We start from the raw sequence: 21,431 nt of genomic DNA, 5'->3' as shown, positions 1-21,431 counted from the left end.
AGGCCTAACAGTAATTACAATTATTTTTGAAGGAAAATATTGTACCATCTCTTATCGTTTGTTCACGCTTTTCCATAACTGAGTAATCTTTTGGAATCTTGAAATTTGGTTAGTTTTGATCATTGAGAGGTTAAAAAGTTATTAGGATTTTTCTGCTGTTAGACATGTATTGCTTATTTTTAAATAAATAAAATGTGTCACAAGAACACTTTGATAGTCGTGGAAACATACAAACATACAAGTTAAGTGACCTAACATGACATGGTTTAGTCTTTACCTCAACTAATGCCAAAAATGGTTTATCAAATTATCCTGTGTGTGTGTGTGTGTGTGTGTGTGTCTGTGTGAAGATAGGTTTCACACCCTGGTTACCAATTTAGTGTGAAAATACACACTCACACACTCACACTGGTCTCTTTTACCAGTATGCACAGTTGCAAATGTGCTTTAACGTCATTCTCTCTGTTATTAACACAGTGGTGTGTCTAACAGCACCCACCAACCAACAAAACAAAGATTACACCCACACTGACACACGGGTGGTTTACAATGTGTTCTTTTGGTTTAACAACAAGGATAGGGGCCTCAAGAAAAGGCTATACTCCATTACACCACATTATTTCATGATCATAGACTATAAGATCTACTTTATTGATTACTTGATATTTTTTTTGCAGATAAAGGTTTCAGGGTCGGGTATCTTCAATTGTTTTAAGATAAGGTGTGCCATTCATAAGCATCTGTTTTACTTCTCCACTCAAAACACAGAGCAGTGGCTTATCAATTACAGATCCAGCGCAGTATTTAGGAGCTGCCGAGGGCCGGGAGATTTTTTGGGCTTACACAAAAAAGGCCAGTGGTGACAACACCAGCATGAGTGTTGATGGGCTGAAAGGATCACATGACTGTTGATGGGCTGAAAGGATCACATGACAGCATCATGTGAAGTCACGACAAAGTTACCTCTTTCAGTGAAATTGAAAACAGAATATAATATTTGTTAGCACATTTCACATGATGTTTGGCACCATCATTTAACTACAGGACAGTATTGATGTCCAACTGTCCTTTAAAATGGGTGTTTTTTTAATGTTATATTTGCCTGTGTACTCATGGATCTATAGGCATAGCATTAGTAATATATGTGATTTTGAAGTAGGCATGTTGTACGTGTCAGATGAGATATGGGGGTGCAGTGTGATATTTATGTAGGTGTTATTGTTTGGTCAGTTGAGGCTTTTCATAATCACACTCATTTTCATCCTGTGGTGTTGTTAAAGTCACTCTATGTGAGAATTATATATTATGTGGGAATTGCACACTCAGTTCCTTATTTAAAGTGTGAGGCTCAAGACAACTTTGATTGGATTGTGTTTTTAATTTTTACATGTTGAATTTAGAAGCAGCACAGAAGTGGGTTTCAAGTTAAAACTTACAAACACTCCTTTGTTTGTATGTGTCTGTGGTTTTGCTGATGTTTGCAAGTGGTCAACTAATATGAGCTATCTAAGCCTGTATGTGGACCTCCCTTATGGGACACGCTGCTATGGACCTCTGGGACTAACACCCAGCCCACTGTGTGTGCCACGTGCCACCTTTTAAAACATTAATGGCCGCAGCAGAGTGTGAGACTGAGTGTGTGGGTGATAACGGATCTGGGCCGGCAGCTAGCTGTGTCCTGCGTTTGCCCCAGTGCCCCTTGAATCAAAACACTAGGGGAAGACAACACTCGACATGTCCCCGAATAGTCTGTTTTGACCTTTTGTCCTACAGTCCTGTCGTCTTATTGACACTCATGTACAATTTGCACTGTAGCTCTGCGGTTCTAAGGCTGGCAGACCTCTTTGGAGTGAGTACTTTTTCAGTTTCAGACAATACAGCTCAGGGTAGGTTGCATATGACAATTAATTTTATTGTCACAAGATGCCTTTTGATCTTTCAGCGTTAAGAATGAGGCTTGTTTCTTTTCATATTTCAGTGAGACTGTGTAAATGTCAGCTTGGTATTTAGAGCCCAGGGGAGTTTTCTCCGCTGATGTCGTCGGTGAATAAGATGTGTGTTTGTGCCGAGGTAAAAGAACCTGACATTGCACACAATGCTTTGCAAGGAGTAAGAATGTCGTCCGTGTCTCTGGTTTCAGCCTCTTCGGGCTGACACAGAGCTTGGCGTGACGCAATGACATCACTGGAAAACTTTAGGGGGAAGCTGGTCGAGGTTACGACAGTTTTACCCACTCTCAGTGAAGAAGAAGACAGGGTGGAGTTCATGCTTTGATATTCAGTTTCACTGGTGCATCCTGGGAGATATGATTTCAGGAAATTCAAAACTATCTATCAATATCAATCCAAGCCTATCTCCCCTTTCAGGCCCCCGAGTTGTAAAGAGAAAATGTGAAGGGCAATCCATGATAGATTAATGTCGCAAGATCAATTCCTGCATTACCCTGGTCTACCACACACAAAGATCTCTTATTTAAAGGCTGTCTTTGTAAAGGTTTTTAGAGCCCTTTACAATTGTATTCAGAGCTTGTTTAATGAGTGTAGGGAGGTTTTCATTCTGTGATTTTTGGCCCACTTAAGTGTCAGAAGAGAATAGACAAACATGCAGTTAATCAACAAACTGAGATCATTAGCTACCAGCTGGGCACAGTTCTGGCAGTATGTCCTCTCTGTAAAAAAAAGCTTTGTCAATACAGATCTCCAATGTAAATAATACACACAGTCACAGAAGGAAATGAAAGAAATCTCAATATGAAAAAAGCCGTGTTGCTCAGGGAAGAAAGCTGGCAGTGGCACATTTTCTCGTTTTCCCGTTCAGCCAAAGAGCGTGCACACATGGCTTGGAGAAGAAGCCAGGTGCAGCTCACTGGAATTAACTCACTTTCAATGCTCTAGTTTTGAACCAAACAATAGAGGAATAGTGGCTGTTCTATTTTGACAATGTGGGCACTTGTATGCGTGTGTTATTAAAGGTACCAGTATTGGGCCTCAGACACATACAAACACAAACCCACACACACACACACACACACACACTTACAAATACCCAGAGAGAAAGAGAGAGAAAATAAAGAGAGAAAAAGAGACAGAGGGAACGAGAGAAAAAGGCCCTATTAGAGATTTCTTTTGTGTGGTTAAAGTAGAGTGCATTGTCATTATTTGAACACTCACAAATAGCTTCAAGCACAGACAGGGAACCCATCCATTATTTATATTAATGTCTTGTTATTCACTATGAGAGGTGGTTCATTGGGCAACAAAACAACTTAACAATGTGTGTTAATGTCACAATGAAATTCACATTTTGTTTTGGATTACTATAGTTATAGGTCATTCTCTTAGTGAAAAAAACAGGACTGATCGTGTGAGCACAGTAGGGGTATTTAAAGTGGAGAATTTAACATTACATATTTTCCAAGATGAACGTCTGTGAGCTTTGATGTAGTAGCATTAACTGATCTTCTTTACCGTTATCTGTCTGAGACACAGTATTTTCAGTTCCTTAAAACAAGCCCAACTTCTTTTTTTTCTTCTTTTCCTGGTAGAGTAGGGTGTTGAACTATCAGCAGACTTCACTTTCCTTTAATTCAGTTTCTCTGAGAATTACTCATTTTATTGAGGAAAAGTTGTCATGTCGGATTTCTATTTATTCCCTTATTACAGAGAAAATGTTGAGGGTGGGGGACTTTTTTAGCTGTAATTTAATGATGAAAAAAAAGATTGATTTGATTATAGATGAGCCAATTTCAGTTCAGTGACACTGTATGTGTGAGCATAAATCTTCCGTGCCTCTGCCTAACTATTTGTTTTCTATCCGCTTCTTTTTTAGGTGACATTTACAAAGCGAAAGTTTGGCCTGATGAAGAAGGCGTATGAGCTGAGTGTGCTGTGTGACTGTGAGATTGCCCTGATCATCTTCAACAGCACCAACAAGCTGTTCCAGTATGCCAGCACAGACATGGACAAGGTCCTGCTTAAATACACCGAGTACAACGAGCCCCATGAGAGCAGGACCAACTCCGATATTGTGGAGGTAAGTTACAAAAAGGATGCACACGGCACTCTTGTATGCACGCACAGGAGCACACACACATGCACAGAACACAGAAACACATAAGCAGACAGATGGTTACAGCATTGTGACTCATTCAGCAAAAGATTACTTCTCTCTTTTGGTCTTCACACTTCACATAGTGTAAGAAATAATTGCTCCCATAGGTTGTGTGTCTTCCCCAAGGGTGAAGTGCCCATATCAATAATGTATTTTAAGAATTATAGTTAGGGTTTCAAATAAATGTAAAGAAAATGTGCTAATATAAATTGCTTCTTTTTGTTGTGTACTACTTTTTAACAAAAGAAGTGGTAGCCTATCCGTGATTTGGACCTCTTAGTCTGTCCCCTGTGGGCTGCAATTACCAGCCCCTGCCCTCTATGTTTTTACGCAATTATGTGCCTCAGACAAGGATGTTGCTTTGGACACATGTCGCTACTGTGGCTCAAGGTGATGTTAAACAGCGCTGTAAGGCCAGCCAGTAGGCAGGTAGATAAAGCAGGAAATGACACTAACCCCCTCCAGGATCCTTAAGCTCTCAACATGAACCTGTTATGCAACATTCACACTGTCGCTCTGACAAACCTATGGGCCACACACACACACATTCATGCACAGTTTATCCCTTTCTCTTGCACTCTCAACGTGCTTGCTGCTTATCTGCACCTGTCCCACAAAACTAATGTTAAATACTGTTGTAATAATGTTATTTGTCTGCTTGTTGCATTAATTATTTAAAACAACTTTGCAAACCAAATTACATTTTTAATGCTTCCTGACATTAAATATATTTTGTTCTTGTTTTACACTATAAAGGTTAGAAATTCTAAATAATAATACATATAAAATCTCAAAACTGTCTATATCCACTTTTTTGTCAATGTCTTTTGTCTGTGATTCAACAGACACCTGATGGCGACAAATTGTTGACATGTTACATTGACTTGATCACAATCAATGCGTATCACATTTGTCTACCATTCTTAGCTTAGCATTTGTAATTATGTTTTGCATTACACCCTTATAAAACATGCACACCTATGGAGCTGGCTGGCCGATCTGACACAGGATCAAACAGCATGAGACATGTTTTTATCTTTTCATATGGGTGTTGCTGGGCTTGTCGCCCGCCCACGGGTGGACAAGCCCACCGGGAACAGTCCTGCCATTCCAGATGGCACTCTGCACCTGAACACAAACCTTCTGAATTACCATATTCATATCAAATGTATTTTGTTTTAGAAGAGATTTCGCCTTACGTTGTTGTCATCCTTATATAATTACCTCTTCCTTCATATCGTGTTTGGAGGTTAAATAGCAGCATAAATAAATGTTGTCTGCTGTTGTTATTATTGCTTTTGTTCCATCACCATTTCAATTTGGTGCAGTCAAATATGTACTGAGTAAATGTTGCTCATACATCAAGGGATACAGCACTCAGCATATGGCTAACCTTAATGACGAGAGAGAATGGACTAGGTGCATTAACATGGAAAGCATTTAGAAACACAAATAAATCCAATAGAGGCAGCATGACAGCTTATATTCTTGCTTACAATGCATTGTATGCTTTAATTAACTTCCTATAACTCATCTTATTGAGTTTTTGAATTGTAAATGTGGCTGAGGCTAAAACTTTGTAAGCTTTAAAACATCAATGTCTTTATTTTTAATAGTTACAATATCATGTGCAACTCTTTAATGCAAAACAATTATTAAAGCTGTTTACATCTATGATCTGTCCCTAAAGCTTAGTTTGAGTTTTATTAGAAATCTAAATGAATTGCCACAGTTTGTAAAAAGTAATTATATCTCAGTAAGAAGAAATAGGAAATAATCCTTCATGCATTATACCATTTACATTAACCCCTTTAGCATCCACTCATATCTCTAGAGTGCCTGTAAGCACTGATATCCTTAATGCGCCAACCCTTCAGTCACTATATACTCAGTTTATTACCGTGCCCTAGCTGAACCCATGAAGAGAGTCATCACATGTTTCAGCAAGTGCCTGTGACGAGAGCTCCCTGCTTTGAAGCTCTCCCTTTAACTGTGTCTCCATTAGAGAGCAGAGGATGGCTAACGTGTAAACAGCCGTGTCAGGGGAAGACGCTAAAGAGCCTAGTGGGAGAGAGAGTGCTGTGGAGCACTACCTACACTGTGATCCCTGGAGGACTCTGAGCGAGTCACAGCGGGAGAAATCGATCTGAAGAGGCCTTCAGCCTTAGCAGCGGCGTGCTAACAGGATTGGCCACAGGGCTGACACTAGCACGTTTAGCATGGGTGGGAGGCGGTTCTGTGGAGAGAGAGGGCGAGCGAGGGGAAAAGGGGGGTGGATGTCTCCTGCCGAGCCTTGTGTGCCGCTGCTAGGCTACGTCACAGGTGCAGGAACGTGTGTGGGTTGTTGAGTTTAGGGGGAGGCACGAGCGAAGCGGACTTCCTGCTGAGATGGCAGGATGATGAGGAGGAGGTCAAGAACAACATGGACAGCTGGATTTAGGGGTGTAGACAGAGAAGCAATTAGGCTTTGGATATGACATCTGTCTGTGACATATTTAATTTTCAATTTGTAGGAAAGCTCATGTCTTTAGAAGTATACAAACTGCTTGCATCTCTCTCCCTCTGTTGCTGCTATGCCTGAAGGTGTAGTGGGAGGAGAGGCAGAGGTAGGGGAGCGGAGCTCAGAGTGTGGGCGGCTGGCATAGAGGCCTGCTACATTAGCAATAAAGCTCTATGTAATTAGCATGTCTTTGCTTGATAATTAGCGTTGTTGAGAGAGTGGCACTGAGAGCGTTGCACAGCCTCTCTAGCTACAGCATGTTTACAAGAGGCTGGAGGCCTTTTTTCTATCACTCCCTCACTTTTTTTCTATTCATTGTTTTCTCTAGTTTTTCATTGAACATATACAATCTTTAAGAGAATGTTTTGCATTAGGTTGAATCTAAGCATGGGTCAACGGGTTTATGTATGTAAGAGACAGATTGTGGGGGAATGAAAAAGAAAGAGAGAGAGAGAGGTAAAGAAGGTCTTGATGACTCAGTTGAAACAGTCTCAGTTGGGAATGACACTTCCATAAATATCTCTGGAAGCAAAAGCCAAAGAAACCAAAGCCAACCCTTCTCTGAGACAGTGGTAAAACAAAAGAAAACATCAGCCATCAAATTGACTGCACATTAAGTATTATTATTATTATCTCAATGTATGACATCAAGAACCTCTTAACAATCACATTAAAACAGTGGTATCCAAAAAACATTTTAATCTATTTTTGTAATGTTTTAAATGCTTTCATTTAATCACACACATGTATTGCCATGCAGGATACAGTAATATCTCAATTCGCAGAGACTCCCCCAAGAGACTTTGATAAAATATGTAGTACACAATCTTTCCAGCTGGTATATAGTAGGGATGTCCACTTAATTAAAGCTAATTGTTCAAAGTAAGCTCATCTTGGTTCTCCAAACGTGATGAAAGCAAACACAGAGGTGGATCCGCCCATCGTCTGATGTCAAAGCTGGTTCCAAATGTGTCGTCCTGGCAGGTCTACAGTACACTTTGAATCTGGCTCCAGATAAAACAGTCAAACACGCAGATAGATTTCCTATACTTGCTGTCTGCCAGGCCGGTTTCCTGGACATGCGAACAGCATTAGAGGAGAAATGGGGATCTGTGTTGGGAAATGACAAGAGAACAGATCCATCTCTCCTTTTTCCTCTTTTCTCCCCGGCTTAAGAACAATCACTTTCAGCTCTTATTGGTGATTTATTATGCGGGGACGGGGCTTGTTAATTGCAATAGCACATGAAAGAGTCCTTTCTTTCCCCTCCCCATGATTGCAGATCAACCCCAGGCCCCAGACCTAAGCGACATTGGCTGGTTCTTGCTGTGAATGCCCCAAATCCAACAACACACTTGGGCTGTGCCAAATCCCTGTTCCACAATGTGTTTGATTTCCTCTCTGTTGAAACAAAGAACACAGGTTTTTGAAACAACCAAAGGGTTAGTAACTAAGGTGTGAAAAAACGATACCCCCTCAATGCCTGGATATACCTGTGCTATAATGTTAAACCATTCCTGTGTACTGTATGTGCAAATAAGCTGTTGTGCCTATTTTCACACAGAAAAAGGGTGTTTGGCCTTTGTAAGTGTGTGTTTCCAAAGACTGCACTGCATGGGTGTATGTGTGTGCAAATGCACGGTGACAATTAGCTTGAACCCTGCAGAGCCAACGGCATTGTGATGACCTCAGCCACAAAGCACACTCTTGCTCAAGTATCACATGGAATGGCACATGCCTCTTGGTTCTGGGCTGACCTGCCTACCTGCCCGAGGAAAGGCTGTTGGCCAATCCCATTTCCAGCAGATTAACCTAATCTGAAAGTTCAGCTCACCCTGTAATCTCAAACAGCAGCAGCAGGGACCTGCCTCACCACCCATCCTCAACTAATTTCTCTCCCTTCTTTTCTCCTTCTCTTCCTCTGCCTTCACCTAGAAGGAACTATCGAGTGAGAATGAGAAGGGGAAGGGGAGGGACAGAGGGATGGATGAGTGCAAGAATAGGAGGGAGGGAAAGAGGGATGGAGGGAGGAAGGCTGGTAATTATTTCCAAAGGTCATTCTGTTAATGACTACCCGCTTGGCTAATGAGATTCAGCAAAGCTCCCTCACCATGTTTCACCCTGCGTATGTTTCACCCGTGTGCTGAGATGTGTGAGAAGCACAGGTGTGATTTCAGCCCAGTGACAGTCCACTGGAGGGAGGGAGGGAGGGTGGTAGAGAAAGGAGGGGCTGGGGTGAAAATGATAAAACATAAAGAGAAAATAAATCAAGCAGGTATGTCTGGGAGATGGCAAAGAGAAAACGAGTAATGAAGCGCACCCACACCAGTTCACTTCATGCCTTGCACAATGCTTCAATTGGCAATAAAATATCATTGTCCACACATAAAGAATACTACAAATATTCTTTCAGATTATTTCACTGTCATGTACCTTAAAAATTCCGTTCTTTATTAATTTCAACCCTCTGCTTTCTCATAATATTCTCGCAAGTCAACACAACATGTGATCTCCCCCTCTGAAGTGCCAGTGTGCTCGTGTTCTGTCGCGCTCTTGTGAAAATATTTTCCAGCATGTGTGCTATTCTGTATGCTTATTTGGTTTCTAAACAAGCATGGAGAACATTAGCCTTAAGGAGTTTTCTGTGTTGATCAGGCCACTGAATGACTTCTTCTCATGGCCCTGAAACCCTGTATAATTACTCTGGCCTGAATGCCTTCTCTAATTTATCCTGTACGACTTTAACATGTGTCAGCATCCAAAAGAAATAAGGGCGTCAGGTCATATCTCCTGCCTTACAGTTGTCCATAGTAATTTTGTGGAGAGTCGTTTAGAGGTTTTCATGTTTCATGTGGTGTAACTTGGAGGTAAGGGGTGGGGTAGTCAAATAGATCACAGTACCTCAGTGTTTAGTGGCGACAGAGATCAGCAACTTGACTTGTTTTTCCCCGTGAGCTGAGAATTAAGGTCTGAAGCTGCTTTGATTGACTAAGCAAATGAACCTTGTGACATTGGAAAGCTGACAGTATCAGTTTGATAAAACAAAGACTCTGATGGCAGTCTGTGTACACGCCACAGCACATTTTTTAAAAGATATTAGTTATAACATGGGGTGGAGAATTACGTGTTGAAGAGTGGGTGACAGAAATCAGATAGCTGTTAGTAACTTTTCCCACACCTCTACCCATGTATTTACAGTGTTAACAATTATGGAAAAGTTGGCCCTTAAAGTCCTTCACAGAGTTACAAACAAGCTTTAAGGTTGGTAGAAACTATTAACAAGCTACAACATATGATATATATAGTGTGTGTGAAACCTCTTTCCGGTGTTCAAAGTGTGGTGAATTCCACAAACAGAGGCAAACCTTTGTCCTCCTCCTCTTCCCGTCTACACCCGCCTCACCTCTTCGGTTTGGACTTGAAGCTTCCAGATAATTGTTTGTTGTATTGCATAGAAAAGGGCGTTGACAAAAATCAAGGCAAAACACGTGTACACATTTAGTTCCTCATTTCTTTTTTCTTTTAACATAGACAATATATAATGATATGTTAAAAATAAAGAACGAACCCCCAATAAAACCACCAATATCACTCATTTGTTTGATCTACGATTAAGTGCCTCAAAAAGTGGTAGTGGTCTAAAAATAGTGTGTGGTGAAGCTAAAAATAGTCGCCTAGCTGGCGGTCCTTGCTCGAGAGGGTAGAAGAATAGGCATGGAATATCTCTCTCTCTTTCACTCCCCCCTCTTTGTGTTTCAAACAGGGTGGGTGGGGGTTGTTTTTGAAACTATGGAGTGAGTAAGCGAAGTGTCAAGAGTACTCATTCAGCCTCCGTCTCCCTTTCCAAGTAGCGACTTGCCCTCGGCGACCACATGCATAAGACCATTGATCTGAGACCCCGCTGTGCCTATAAACATTTGATCCCTTGGATAAAGAAGTCTATTATTTAATTTACTTGTTTTTCTACGCCCCATATCTTAGCAAACAAGAGGTTTCCTGTCTGGTTGTTTACGAAACATTTTATAAAAGAGAAAATACATTTCTGGCAAGTTATATTATCTATGCCAATAGCATTAAGAGCATTTTGAATCAGCCAGTCTGCCTATGACACGAGTGAAAATGCTGTCACAAACATATTAGTCTCCTCACACGGCTGAACCCCGTCTGCTCCAAGTTTCAAGCTGGCACATGAGAACACATCTGTCTGCGGCGCCAGCCTCAGACATAAAGAGAACAAGTTTACTGAGGTCCTATTTTATAGACTATATGCCTCTTCCACTTCTTAAGACTGGCTAAAAGCAAGATGACAGATAAAGTATGTGATCTACGGGCTCAGCATTATATTCCACATCAGACGGCCGCTGCCCAGAAAAGCAGAACCTCAGACAAGCAACTAAGTACCACTTGGATCTCCGTCAGAGGTGTTTCTTAAGGTCAATATACTGAAGCGGAAGTCTGAGGTACTCACACAACAACAAGAAGAGGTTTTATAAATAGACTGTTTGAAATGTGCCAATATGTGGTCCCTGTGGTGTGGAGCGGTGAAAAAGGCAGGCCACTTCTGAGGCCACGCTGCCAAATGCAAGGGTTTTCCATTACACAGCCCAAAACAATTCACGCCAGCCATTAAGATGAAATGATGCCTTGTTCTTTGAAACTATTTGTGGAAAATTCAGAATAATGAAGGCTATTTTTATAGATGGCATTCCCTGCCCTGCCTGGAGCTTCCCCCCTGGCCTCAGCCCCTCCCATGCCATGATTGCTGCTTTGGACAGGGTGTGGAAACTCAAGGTCACACTATAGAGGTCAACCGGCTGGACATTGTTACTCAAGGCCTCCCTCAGGCTCCCTTTTCCTGCTGTGGCACCACGCGATAAGAGACAGTGAGACAAAAGACGATAAGTGACGATTGGTGGGGGGACAAAGAAGGAATAGAGCGTGGCTGGAGGAGTACTTGAAGTTTTACACATAGAGAACTGAAGTGATTTTTCTGAGGATGTTACAGTGTTTCTATTTGATAATGATTTAATATAAGCAATTGAAGGCCTTATTGTTAATGTTGCAGTGCAGTAAAATAGTGGTGCGTGAATAACTGAAACAAACTGCTCATAAAGCGTTGCAAAGTCAGTGTGAGAGTATTTTCCACACATAATTGAGCCTTGGCGAATTGATTTTTATGTTGAATCAGAAATATATAGACTCATGCCCATTCATCTCATGTGAAGAGAGACAAATTATGCAACTGGAGCACAGACAGGATGAAAGATGGGTAGGTTGAGGGTACAGACATAAGTGCCCTCTTTATCCAGTTTTACTGAGCTGGCATTGTGTCTCATAATGTCTATCTGGGTAATTATACAGTGCACTGACTAGTGTGAATGACCACTTTGTTCCCAAGGCTGGGATGCTGCTGGAGCAAACAGTGTTGGATTCTGACATGTGCTTAGTGTTTGTCTATTCCATATGGGAAACACTGCACCATCTGGTATTGTGCCGTGTACTGGCTAGCTAAGACTGTCTGTCTGTTAATGGGCTCTCATCCACACTGGGCTCTTTTTAATGGTGAATTCAGCACATGCACCATCACAATGTCCCAGTTTGGAGAAATGTGAAGGAACATTAACACGCACAGTCTCTCTTACATACACTTAATCATGTTCACAAATGTTTGCTCTACTTCTTACTCGCTCTTTTTAATGTTTAGTCAATCAAGTAATCCCTAGACAGCTAGTAATTACATACTCAGTTAGCCAGCGTTACTGAACACACGACCACTTTGCCAGAGATGATGGATCCCAGGCGCCAGCCTTTGATTCCTGATTATAGTGCAGCAGGGCACCAGGAGTAAGGGGCTTCAAAGCCACCAATTCACTGAAAAGTCATTGATGCATAGTTCTTCAAACGTCGCCTCAACCAGTGCATTGGGATGCACAGATGATGACTGAAAAAAAAGAAAGGGACAGGCTGCTATTTGGGGGTCCCATTCCTCAGATCGGTAACCTACAAAATCAACCATTTCCCTCCCAAATGCTCACTCACACACACCATGTAGCCATCATCCATGGGCATGCCCCTCGACATGGTCCTGGCATGTTCAAACCACGCTTCATGAAACTGTGGCCTTCTTGCCTTTGGTCTGCCATCTGCTTCCAATAAGCTAAGCCAGCCTGATCCCTCTGATGTTCCCTCCACGCTGAAAAGCACAGAGAAAGAAAGAGTGAGCGAGAGAGACAGAGAGAGTGAGGGGGAGAGACAAAAAACGAGAGCAAGTAAGATTGAGCCAGACAGACAGAAAAAGAAATAAAAGTAGAATTAAAGCGAATGAGAGCACATATCAAACATACTACTACTCCATCTCTGCTGCCAGCAAGCCCACCCTGAGTGTGCTTATTGTTCAGTGGTTCTGTGGGGTCTTAATACACTGCAGGTCTACTTCATGACCACCTTCATCTTGTTATTTGTGATGAAAAGGGACAACGTTTCTCCCCACTGCCTAAGTCCCACTGACACTGAGCCAGACTGCTCTCAACCAATCTGTTTGACAAAATTGAGTTAGCCAATAGGTTAAAGCAAGGGAGCTCCCTGATGTCCAGTGGTTTTCCAAACGTCTTCTCTTTACCCATCTTTCTCCACTTTGAAAGTCATGCTCTAAATGGGTTTGTAATTTAGTGTAAAGACCATGTCAAAAAGATGTACTGTATATTTGATAAGGTTAACCCATATATATTTTATTCAGATTATCGTACGCTGTCTGATTTAAAAAAAGCCTGAATTATTATTGTAGCCCTAAATTTTACAGCAGATTACATTTTCTTAAAGATTCTTTGAGAGTCTTTTAAATGCTATTGTGATTCAGTCTTGGGTCTTAACATAAACTAGCTACTGAGAAGACTGTAGTGCCCACTGTAGATGCACTCCCTGGTTACACTCAACCTACACACATTCTCAGACAATATGAACACAGGTCTGTATAATTTGCATACTGTCGTTTCTTCAAGGAGCGATTCTGATAGTCAGAGTGAATTAATCTGTTCTGTACACTTTTTAACATTGTGATAAACAGAGGCTGAGACCCTGCCAGGCAAAGCTGTTTATTCCAGTACAATTGTATTATACTTTAACAGCACAGCAAACATTATTAACCATAAGTGGCACCGTTATAAATGTTTTTATATTCTGCTTGTCTGCAACTTGTTTTCCATCGACTGCTGCAATGCACTGCAAAACCATAAAATGCTCCATTTATTGGGGGAAATCTTTGTTCTCTGGTACTATAGTGTCTTCTTTTATAAGTCTTGGTTTTGCTTACAATGGTATGTGTATTCTGAAGACCATACAATGCTGGCAAATATATAAAAGGGCTATTATAAACTGGCTGTTTTTGTTGAGGGTTTTTTCACTGATGCTGTCAGCCATTGGGTTGAAGACATTGAGAAACATTCACTGGCTTGGCCGTCGCCAATAGCCATAAACACAATATTGAATGTGTCGTACCCTTCAACCACTGCCAAAATAACTGCAGAGGGGAATGGTCAGCAATACATTTCTTTCCAAACACAACCCATCCACTAGCCCGAGTCTTTCAGAAATAAAGATGTAGCCATCAAGCCAACAATGTTTTGATTCAGCTTCTGTTGAGCCGTGGTATTATTGCAGAAAATGAGGAGAAGAAGACAGTGGTAGGGAGACAGAGACAGACTGAGCAGCAGGACGAGACAGAAAGAAGGGGGCAGAAAGATGGATAGAGAGGGTGAGCAGGGTGGCAGAGTGCCGAGCAGACGGATCCTGGTATGGAAGGGGCTCTGGGCAGGCGTCAGCTGTCCCTAGCAGACCCCCTGGGGCCACCCAGAATTCACACCCAAATACCCTCCACAGTTTTTCTCAAGAGCGACATGAAGTTATTACCCACACCCTAAACTATGAAATTAGTATAAGGCTGGACCTTTTCCTGCAATTAAAACATCAGAGAACTCAAATCTTTGACAGATGTACTAACACCAAGCAATATATTCAAGACAAATCAGTTCCCCTGTAGCTCATTCCTGCTTCTAGTAGCTTCTATTATCTTCGTAATCCAGCCCAGGTTGCCTTGCTAAATGTAGTAATACAGCCCATCTTAGCCCAGCCCGGTGTAGGCCAGCCTAGCTGAGGGTGCAAAGCTGAAGGGTACCAATGAGACGGGTGTCTAAATATGTAGGACACTGTGTCTATGCTGTGCCTGCTTCACACAGGCCCTGTGACAAGTCAACTCATGAGGGAGCATCATGAAGAAGGAGTTTAATTAGGAGCAAGCCTCCAAAGGGGCCACGGAGAAAGACACTGAGACGAGCAAGCATACACAGATTTCTTTGCAGTTTTCCTCTCTGTAATACGTTTTTCTCCTTTCTCTTCTTTTACTAAACTCAATGTCTGTACCAAGACTTCGCATTGTAGTAGTTTATAGCTTGTTATTTTCCCATCAATCTTTCCCTCTTATGGACACTTTGCTTACTTCATGTCATAATAACATAACATTTTAAACAGCAGGAGCAAGGGTAAAGGATATGTTAATGTGGTTCTTAGTTCTAAGGTAATTAGGTAAGCTGACATGTCAAAAAGATGATTGGGTAAGAGTAAAAAAACACTTGTATGTAAAACAGAGGCAATACAATTGCTACAAACTTAGTTAATGATCAACAAGCAAGTTTTCCTTGTATGACAGCAGTCATTTTGTAAGAATAAAAAATAATGAGCATTTCCATGTGATATCAAAAACCCCAGTTACTTGTGAAATTTTGTTAAAAAAGAATCGAAATGTGTGGGAATATTTTGTTCATAGAATTATTGGCATCGAAGTGTTTTCGTTTAATCCTCATCCTATTAACATATTCCCCAAAGACTCTATTTTGATGCCATGCTCTTCATACCCAGGGTAAGGGTAGCAGCTTCTTTTCCAATGATCATTATTCTCTACTTCATTTTGAAATGTATATTTGTGATGTGTTCTTTCATATAGTCATGATGTCACTGAATAACAGACTCCAAGCCATTTTTGGAGCAGCATTCGATGACTTTGTGGCGCAGAGCCATGAAACACAACACATTGAGGGCACAGATTAAGCAATGGGCTATTAAAGAAGGGGAAAACATATAGGATGACGAGAGTAGGGCGGTGAGGTGGAGAGCGCAAGAGGGCCCTTCTATGGCTATATGAGCACTCCAACAGATCTGATTGGTTGTTGGGTTGTGTGTCAGTCTTTGGCAACAGGTGTGATGTCTTAAAACAGGTGGGCATAACTGGGATGAGCAGCATACCGTCCTTGTACCCAACCCTCAATGTGCTGAGCCCCTGGGTCACATGCTTCAAAGTCATATAACACTCAAGCTCCCTGCACCCAATCAACACTCAACGCAACCGCTGCCCAACCCCCTGCGAGACCACCAGCTCAGTTTCCCCCATTTGGGTGTCACCTTTACCCAAGCCCTAGTTCTCGTCTTCCAGCAATGCCCCTCTGCTCGTCTTCCTAGAATGGAAGTGAATCCCTCATGCACACTCTGTGCTGGCGGGGGTAGGTGGAGGAAAGCTGTGCAAGTAGGAAGAAAAGTTCTTTCTTGTATGCATTCTCATGTGAAAAGAAAAGGCCAGTGGTTCAGCTCTTGTCAGTTCGATATGATGCATCGCCAGGGCCAGAATGAAACTACACAAAATAAATAGCTAAAGTTTTACATCTCACGCCTTTGCCAAAAAAGACAGCGTGCTAAACCTCTGCAACCCCTTTGTTCTTTTGCCTCATCCACCTCTGATAGAGTAAGAGTGCCTGATTCACTGAAGGTCTGTTAGAAGTCAGATCTCCTGCACCGCCTCGGTTGATTTGTTTGGTGTGATTTCCTGAAGACTGTCAAAGATGTGAGAGACACTTTCAAATTCAGAATTCCAGATTTCCACTCTGGGGGCCAAGTGAGGATTCAGAGAGAGAAGAGGAGAGCCAGCAAATGTTGACACGCTTACAGTAGCTGCCTTCGCCACGAGACGCCTCTGGAATCAAACAGTTATCGCACACACAAAAGAAGCCCTCTAAGTTCACTAAAACCACACTCAAAACAGGCCTTTGTTGTGCTGACATGAGAGATGACTGGATTGTTATTTGTTTTCTAAGCAGGCAGATCGCTCTCTGTCACATCTGCCGCTGGTTGTGATGGAGGAGCTAGCACTCGTATCTCCTCCATGAGTGAGTACTGACGGAGACAAACAAATGAGAGGAAGAAGTTCACTGAGATTAACTTATCTTAGCATCTATCTTCCTCCTTGCTCCTGCTCAGTCTCTCTTTCTTTTTTCTTGACGATAACACCCACTCTCACACACCCACACATACACACATGCACAGACTCATTCCCCTCTTTCCCCTCCCACACACACACACACACACACACACACACACACACACACACACACACACACACACACACACACACACACACACACACACACACACACACACACCAGTAGACACATACACACACTCCAACATGTACAGAGAAAGACACACACACTTGATCAGCATCAAATACAGGGTGTGCTAAAGTAAATTTAATTACGTCTGTCTGATATGGAGCTTCAGATGAAAGTGGGAGCGCGCAGTGTGAAGCGACGACTGCACAGAAAGGAGCAGGCCCGTGATATTCCTCCTGTAGACTAATCTCCCTTTATTAAAGCCAGGAGGAGAGAGGGGAGGGGGGAGGGGGAGGGGGGAGTGAAAGTGGGGTGTAGTGGAGGGGAGGGGGGTGCCTTTGATGAGATCTCTAACTGTCAGCTACTGTACTTTTCTTCTTTTCCGCTTTGTCTCTCACTTTACAAGGCAAATGAACGGAGCACCTATCGGTACATGCCTGCTTGCTCAAGCAAACATACCCTTGTGCTATCACACTCAGTAATGTGCTCTGAAACTTATCCCTGTTGTTATGGTTGTCAACAATATCTAAAAAAGGACAGAGGCAGCTCCACCGCTCTCTCTCTCCCTCTTCTTCTCTTTGTCTGTGTCTCTCTTCCTCTCAGTGAGTGGAGAGTGCGCTTTCTGCCGGTCTGCTGTTTTCTGGCCACTGTAATGGGGGCAGGTGGCCATCAGGTGGCCAAAACAGAAACTGCCACATTTAATAGCACATATACCACAGAAATTAACTCCACATTAACTGTATTTTATTTCCGTTTCATGACACACCAATAATTATGGTTAATAAAATATGTTTTATTTTTATTCCTTTTCCTTTTTCCTGTGTTATTATGAGGTTTCAAGGGCCCGTGATTTGTCATTTGATCAAGAGTTTGATCACTTTTTATGTCTCAATCATTTGTGCCATCTTGAATGTTTGGCTGCATGCTTTCTTGTTGACAATGCATCCAATGTATCCTCTTGCCACGCCAAAATAATGAATGTCTTTGTACAATGTCTCAGGAACAGACCATCTTTTTAATAGATCAAAAGTACTTTTGTAATGTGTTAAATTAAAACAAATCAATATATACTTTTGTTAAATGGTTTACAAAACTTCTTCTTATTGGTATTTGTCAGGGTTGATTCTAAATGGAAGCCCCTCACAGTTGGTCCATCCCAAGCTGTTTGACTTCACTTGTTCTTACCAAAGCCCTTCAACTATGTTGTGCAAATGCTCTGTTTGCAGACATTGAGAAAGAAGGGCCTAAACGGCTGTGACAGCCCAGACCCCGACGCAGACGACTCAGTCGGCCACAGCCCCGAGTCCGAGGACAAGTACAGGAAAATAAACGAGGACATTGATCTGATGATCAGCAGACAGAGACTTTGTGTAAGTACCTCTTGTTAAATCCCTCTCACCTTTCTTTCCTCTGTCTCCCTTTTTCCCCCTATGCTTTCTGTCGCTTCGGCCTCGTCTCCTCGTTTTTGTCATCTGTATCTACCACCCCATCTCTCCGTCCCTTCACCTGTGTCTCCCTCCGTCCGTCTCTGTGGTCGTGGGACCTGGCAGGCATTAAGCAAGAAGGAGAACAAAGGCGGCGAAAGCCCGGAGCTCGAGTCTGCTCTCATCCTCACCCCACGCACAGAGGAGAAATACAAACAGATTAATGAGGAGTTTGATCACATGATTCAAACTCATAAGATACCTGTAAGTACTGGGTGACGCTAGCCGCTTCCTCAGCAGGCTAACAAAGTGCTGACTGGCCAGTAACTGTTGAGCTAACCCAGCTAACCACAAATGTTTGCCGCTAGACTAAATACACAAAGTGAGAGTGAGTGTAAGACTAGAATGAAATTATATTGTATACTTACATTGAAAAATAATAGCAGTCCTTTGATTTAGCTTGATTACAGTTGAGGAACGGTCCTCTAATTTAACCTAACTGTAACCGTAACTAGCAGGCATTTTGCTATAGTAATTGCAGACTCTCTCTCATGACAAATTTTAACCTTACTGGGTTCCCTCCTTGAACCTGTTACCCATAATGCCTTGCCTGGCTCTCAGGGGAGGTGTGGTCTGCATGCGCTTTTCCTTTCCTTCACCGAAACACAGCGCTCAGTCAACCGAAAAAACAAGGACATGCAGTGTGGCAATGAAACAGCAGCAGACATTTAAAACGCTTAAGCACATCTCCTACCTTCCAAAACTCAATTATCTCTCCTCATTGCAGAAATAATTGAAGGCAAAGTCTTTGATAGCCTTTAACGCATCTTTGTTAATAGACTCGGAAGTGTCAAGACATGTGAATCGCTGGATTTAAAATATATAGTGTTAATTTATCAAAAGAACCAAATCTGTAGCCAGCTGCCAGAGACCTCAAAATAAAGGCTGCTTTCTATGTAAACTGAGCCGGCATTTCATTCAGAAAGCACCATATTGGAATGGTTAGTGCTCTAGACTTACAGAGAAAGAGATAATACCATGGTAGCTCATTTAGAGATGAACAGTAGTGTCTAAGCCGCGGGGAGAAGGGGGATATGTGGTTAGAAGCAAGGCAGGGGTAAGTGAGATGGGATGGTGTGGCGGTGTAGGGTGGGCTTGGGATCGGAGCTGGGTGGGGATGGGGGTTGGAACAGAAGGGGTGGTGGTGTTTTGGGGGGGTGGGGGGTTGACTCTACACACAACAAGTGGCAGTTCAGTGTGTGGTCAGGGTGGCTGCCAAGCACTGGGCCTCTGGATTGCAGGGGACTGTTGAGGGGACTGTGGGGAGAGGCGGAGGAGGAAGATGAGTGAAAACAGGAAGGATGGCACCAGTTAAAGGACAGCTTACAGATGGGGGCCTTACAACCAGCAAAAGGGATGTGTGCGCACGCAAATGTGTGCACAGAGACAGCTCGCCCACTCTTAGAAAACACTGCATAGGGAATTCATGAGGTATAACATCTCCAACAAGGAATCCGAGATGGAAGAAATGACTGAGAGTCTTCAGAAAATAAAACCGAACCAGAGACAGCTCTTGAATGGTTATAAAAGAAAGCTTCCATAGCGTTTGGCTAGCCCACTGCTTCATAAAGTTGCAGTAAAAGCGAAACGTTCACAGCGCCGCAATAAAATAATATTTGGCCTGCAGAAAGAACATTAGCAAAAGGGAGAAAATTGAAGACGACGAAGCAGCGCTATAAGGCACATATCCCACTTCTACTTAAGCCGGGCTGATGATCCCCTGATGCGCTCCCTCCATGGCTCTGAGACACATGGCAATAATTTAGGGCCCTATTTTCTACTTCCTAAAGCTAACATGCAGGATCAACCACTTCCAGGGCACTCCCAAGGTTAAGCCCTTCTGCCAAGTGACACAATAAACATGACAAACTAGACGCCTGGGGCCGACAGGCTACCTCTACTCATGTTGCTGATGAGACTGCTGACAGATCTGAGTCTACCCTTTAATACTTTGCATTAGCCCCATGTGACAGTAAAACAAATGATTCCTAATTACATGCAGTTATCCAGTGTTGAAGCTACTTTAGCAAAAGTAGTGTAGCCTTTTTTTACTGAGGGGAAGACAGACATATGAGGTGCCATTGACTTTTCCTCTGAGTAAAGCATAGCCTTCTGATTTAATCTAACAAACCAGGAAAGTTTTCAGGGGAAATATAAATGAGTGACAGCAACATAATATTTCCTTAGGTTATCCTTTTGCCTTGACAATGAATATGTCACAACATCTTTGGAGGAAAACAAGAGTTCCTCTCATCTTATACTATTTCCATTGTGTAGTCTTCATATCAAATATTTTTGGGGGAAACTGTGTATGTCGCTGTTTGTCCAGGAATTACAAGAGATAATTTATCACCGTAGACTCCACTGGCTCAAAAATGAGTAAACAAAAACATATATAAATACATTTATATTATCTAACATCCAAAGAAGCCTACCAAATCAAGATCGAGTTTGAGTGACAAACAATTGTCAACCCATACATCATCTCCTGGGCAAATGAGTACCTCTGAGAGGAGTTTTCTAGGCGCCTACCCTTTTAATTTCAGTGCTCCCCTCCTAATTCCATGCTCACTCGTATTTTTAGTTCTTGTTTTAGTTGTTCTCTGTACAATTCATCTATGCATGTCTATTGTTAGTTGTCCATTTGTCCTTTTGAACTTGGCTGTCTGTCTTTTTGTCTTTTGTGTTCGACTGCTTTGACTGTAGAAAGTCAAACAATTTAAAATTCCTTTGTGTTCCTGGAGTGTTTCTGAGTTGTCATGTCTCTTTCTCTCTTTCTGTGTCCATTTCTTTTCTTGAAAGCCTTGTTGTACTTTTTCACTCACTGCACTCATTAGTGTCCTTAGTCTAATCCAACTTCTCTGTTTCTTTTTTTCCCTTCTCTCTCTCTCTCTCTCCCTCTCTCTC

The 21,431-nt window shown here is 42.3% G+C and overlaps 1 protein-coding gene across 1 annotated transcript in view; it reads left to right on the top strand.

Annotated features, from left to right (window-relative positions):
* mef2cb (myocyte enhancer factor 2cb) overlaps window positions 1-21,431 on the top strand; it is a 70,383-nt gene that overhangs the window by 37,282 nt on the left and 11,670 nt on the right. Inside the window, exons 4-7 of the mRNA XM_079687110.1 lie at window positions 3,829-4,032; window positions 18,267-18,410; window positions 18,591-18,739; window positions 19,086-19,095. Coding sequence (XP_079543236.1) covers window positions 3,829-4,032; window positions 18,267-18,410; window positions 18,591-18,739; window positions 19,086-19,095 — 507 coding nt within the window. The remainder of the gene's footprint in view (window positions 1-3,828; window positions 4,033-18,266; window positions 18,411-18,590; window positions 18,740-19,085; window positions 19,096-21,431) is intronic.

Source organism: Notothenia rossii (assembly GCF_949606895.1).
Source record: "Notothenia rossii genome assembly, chromosome: 6".
Classification (NCBI taxonomy): domain Eukaryota; kingdom Metazoa; phylum Chordata; class Actinopteri; order Perciformes; family Nototheniidae; genus Notothenia; species Notothenia rossii.
Note: the sequence above shows the minus strand (reverse complement) of the source record. Positions and strands in the feature narration are given on the sequence as shown.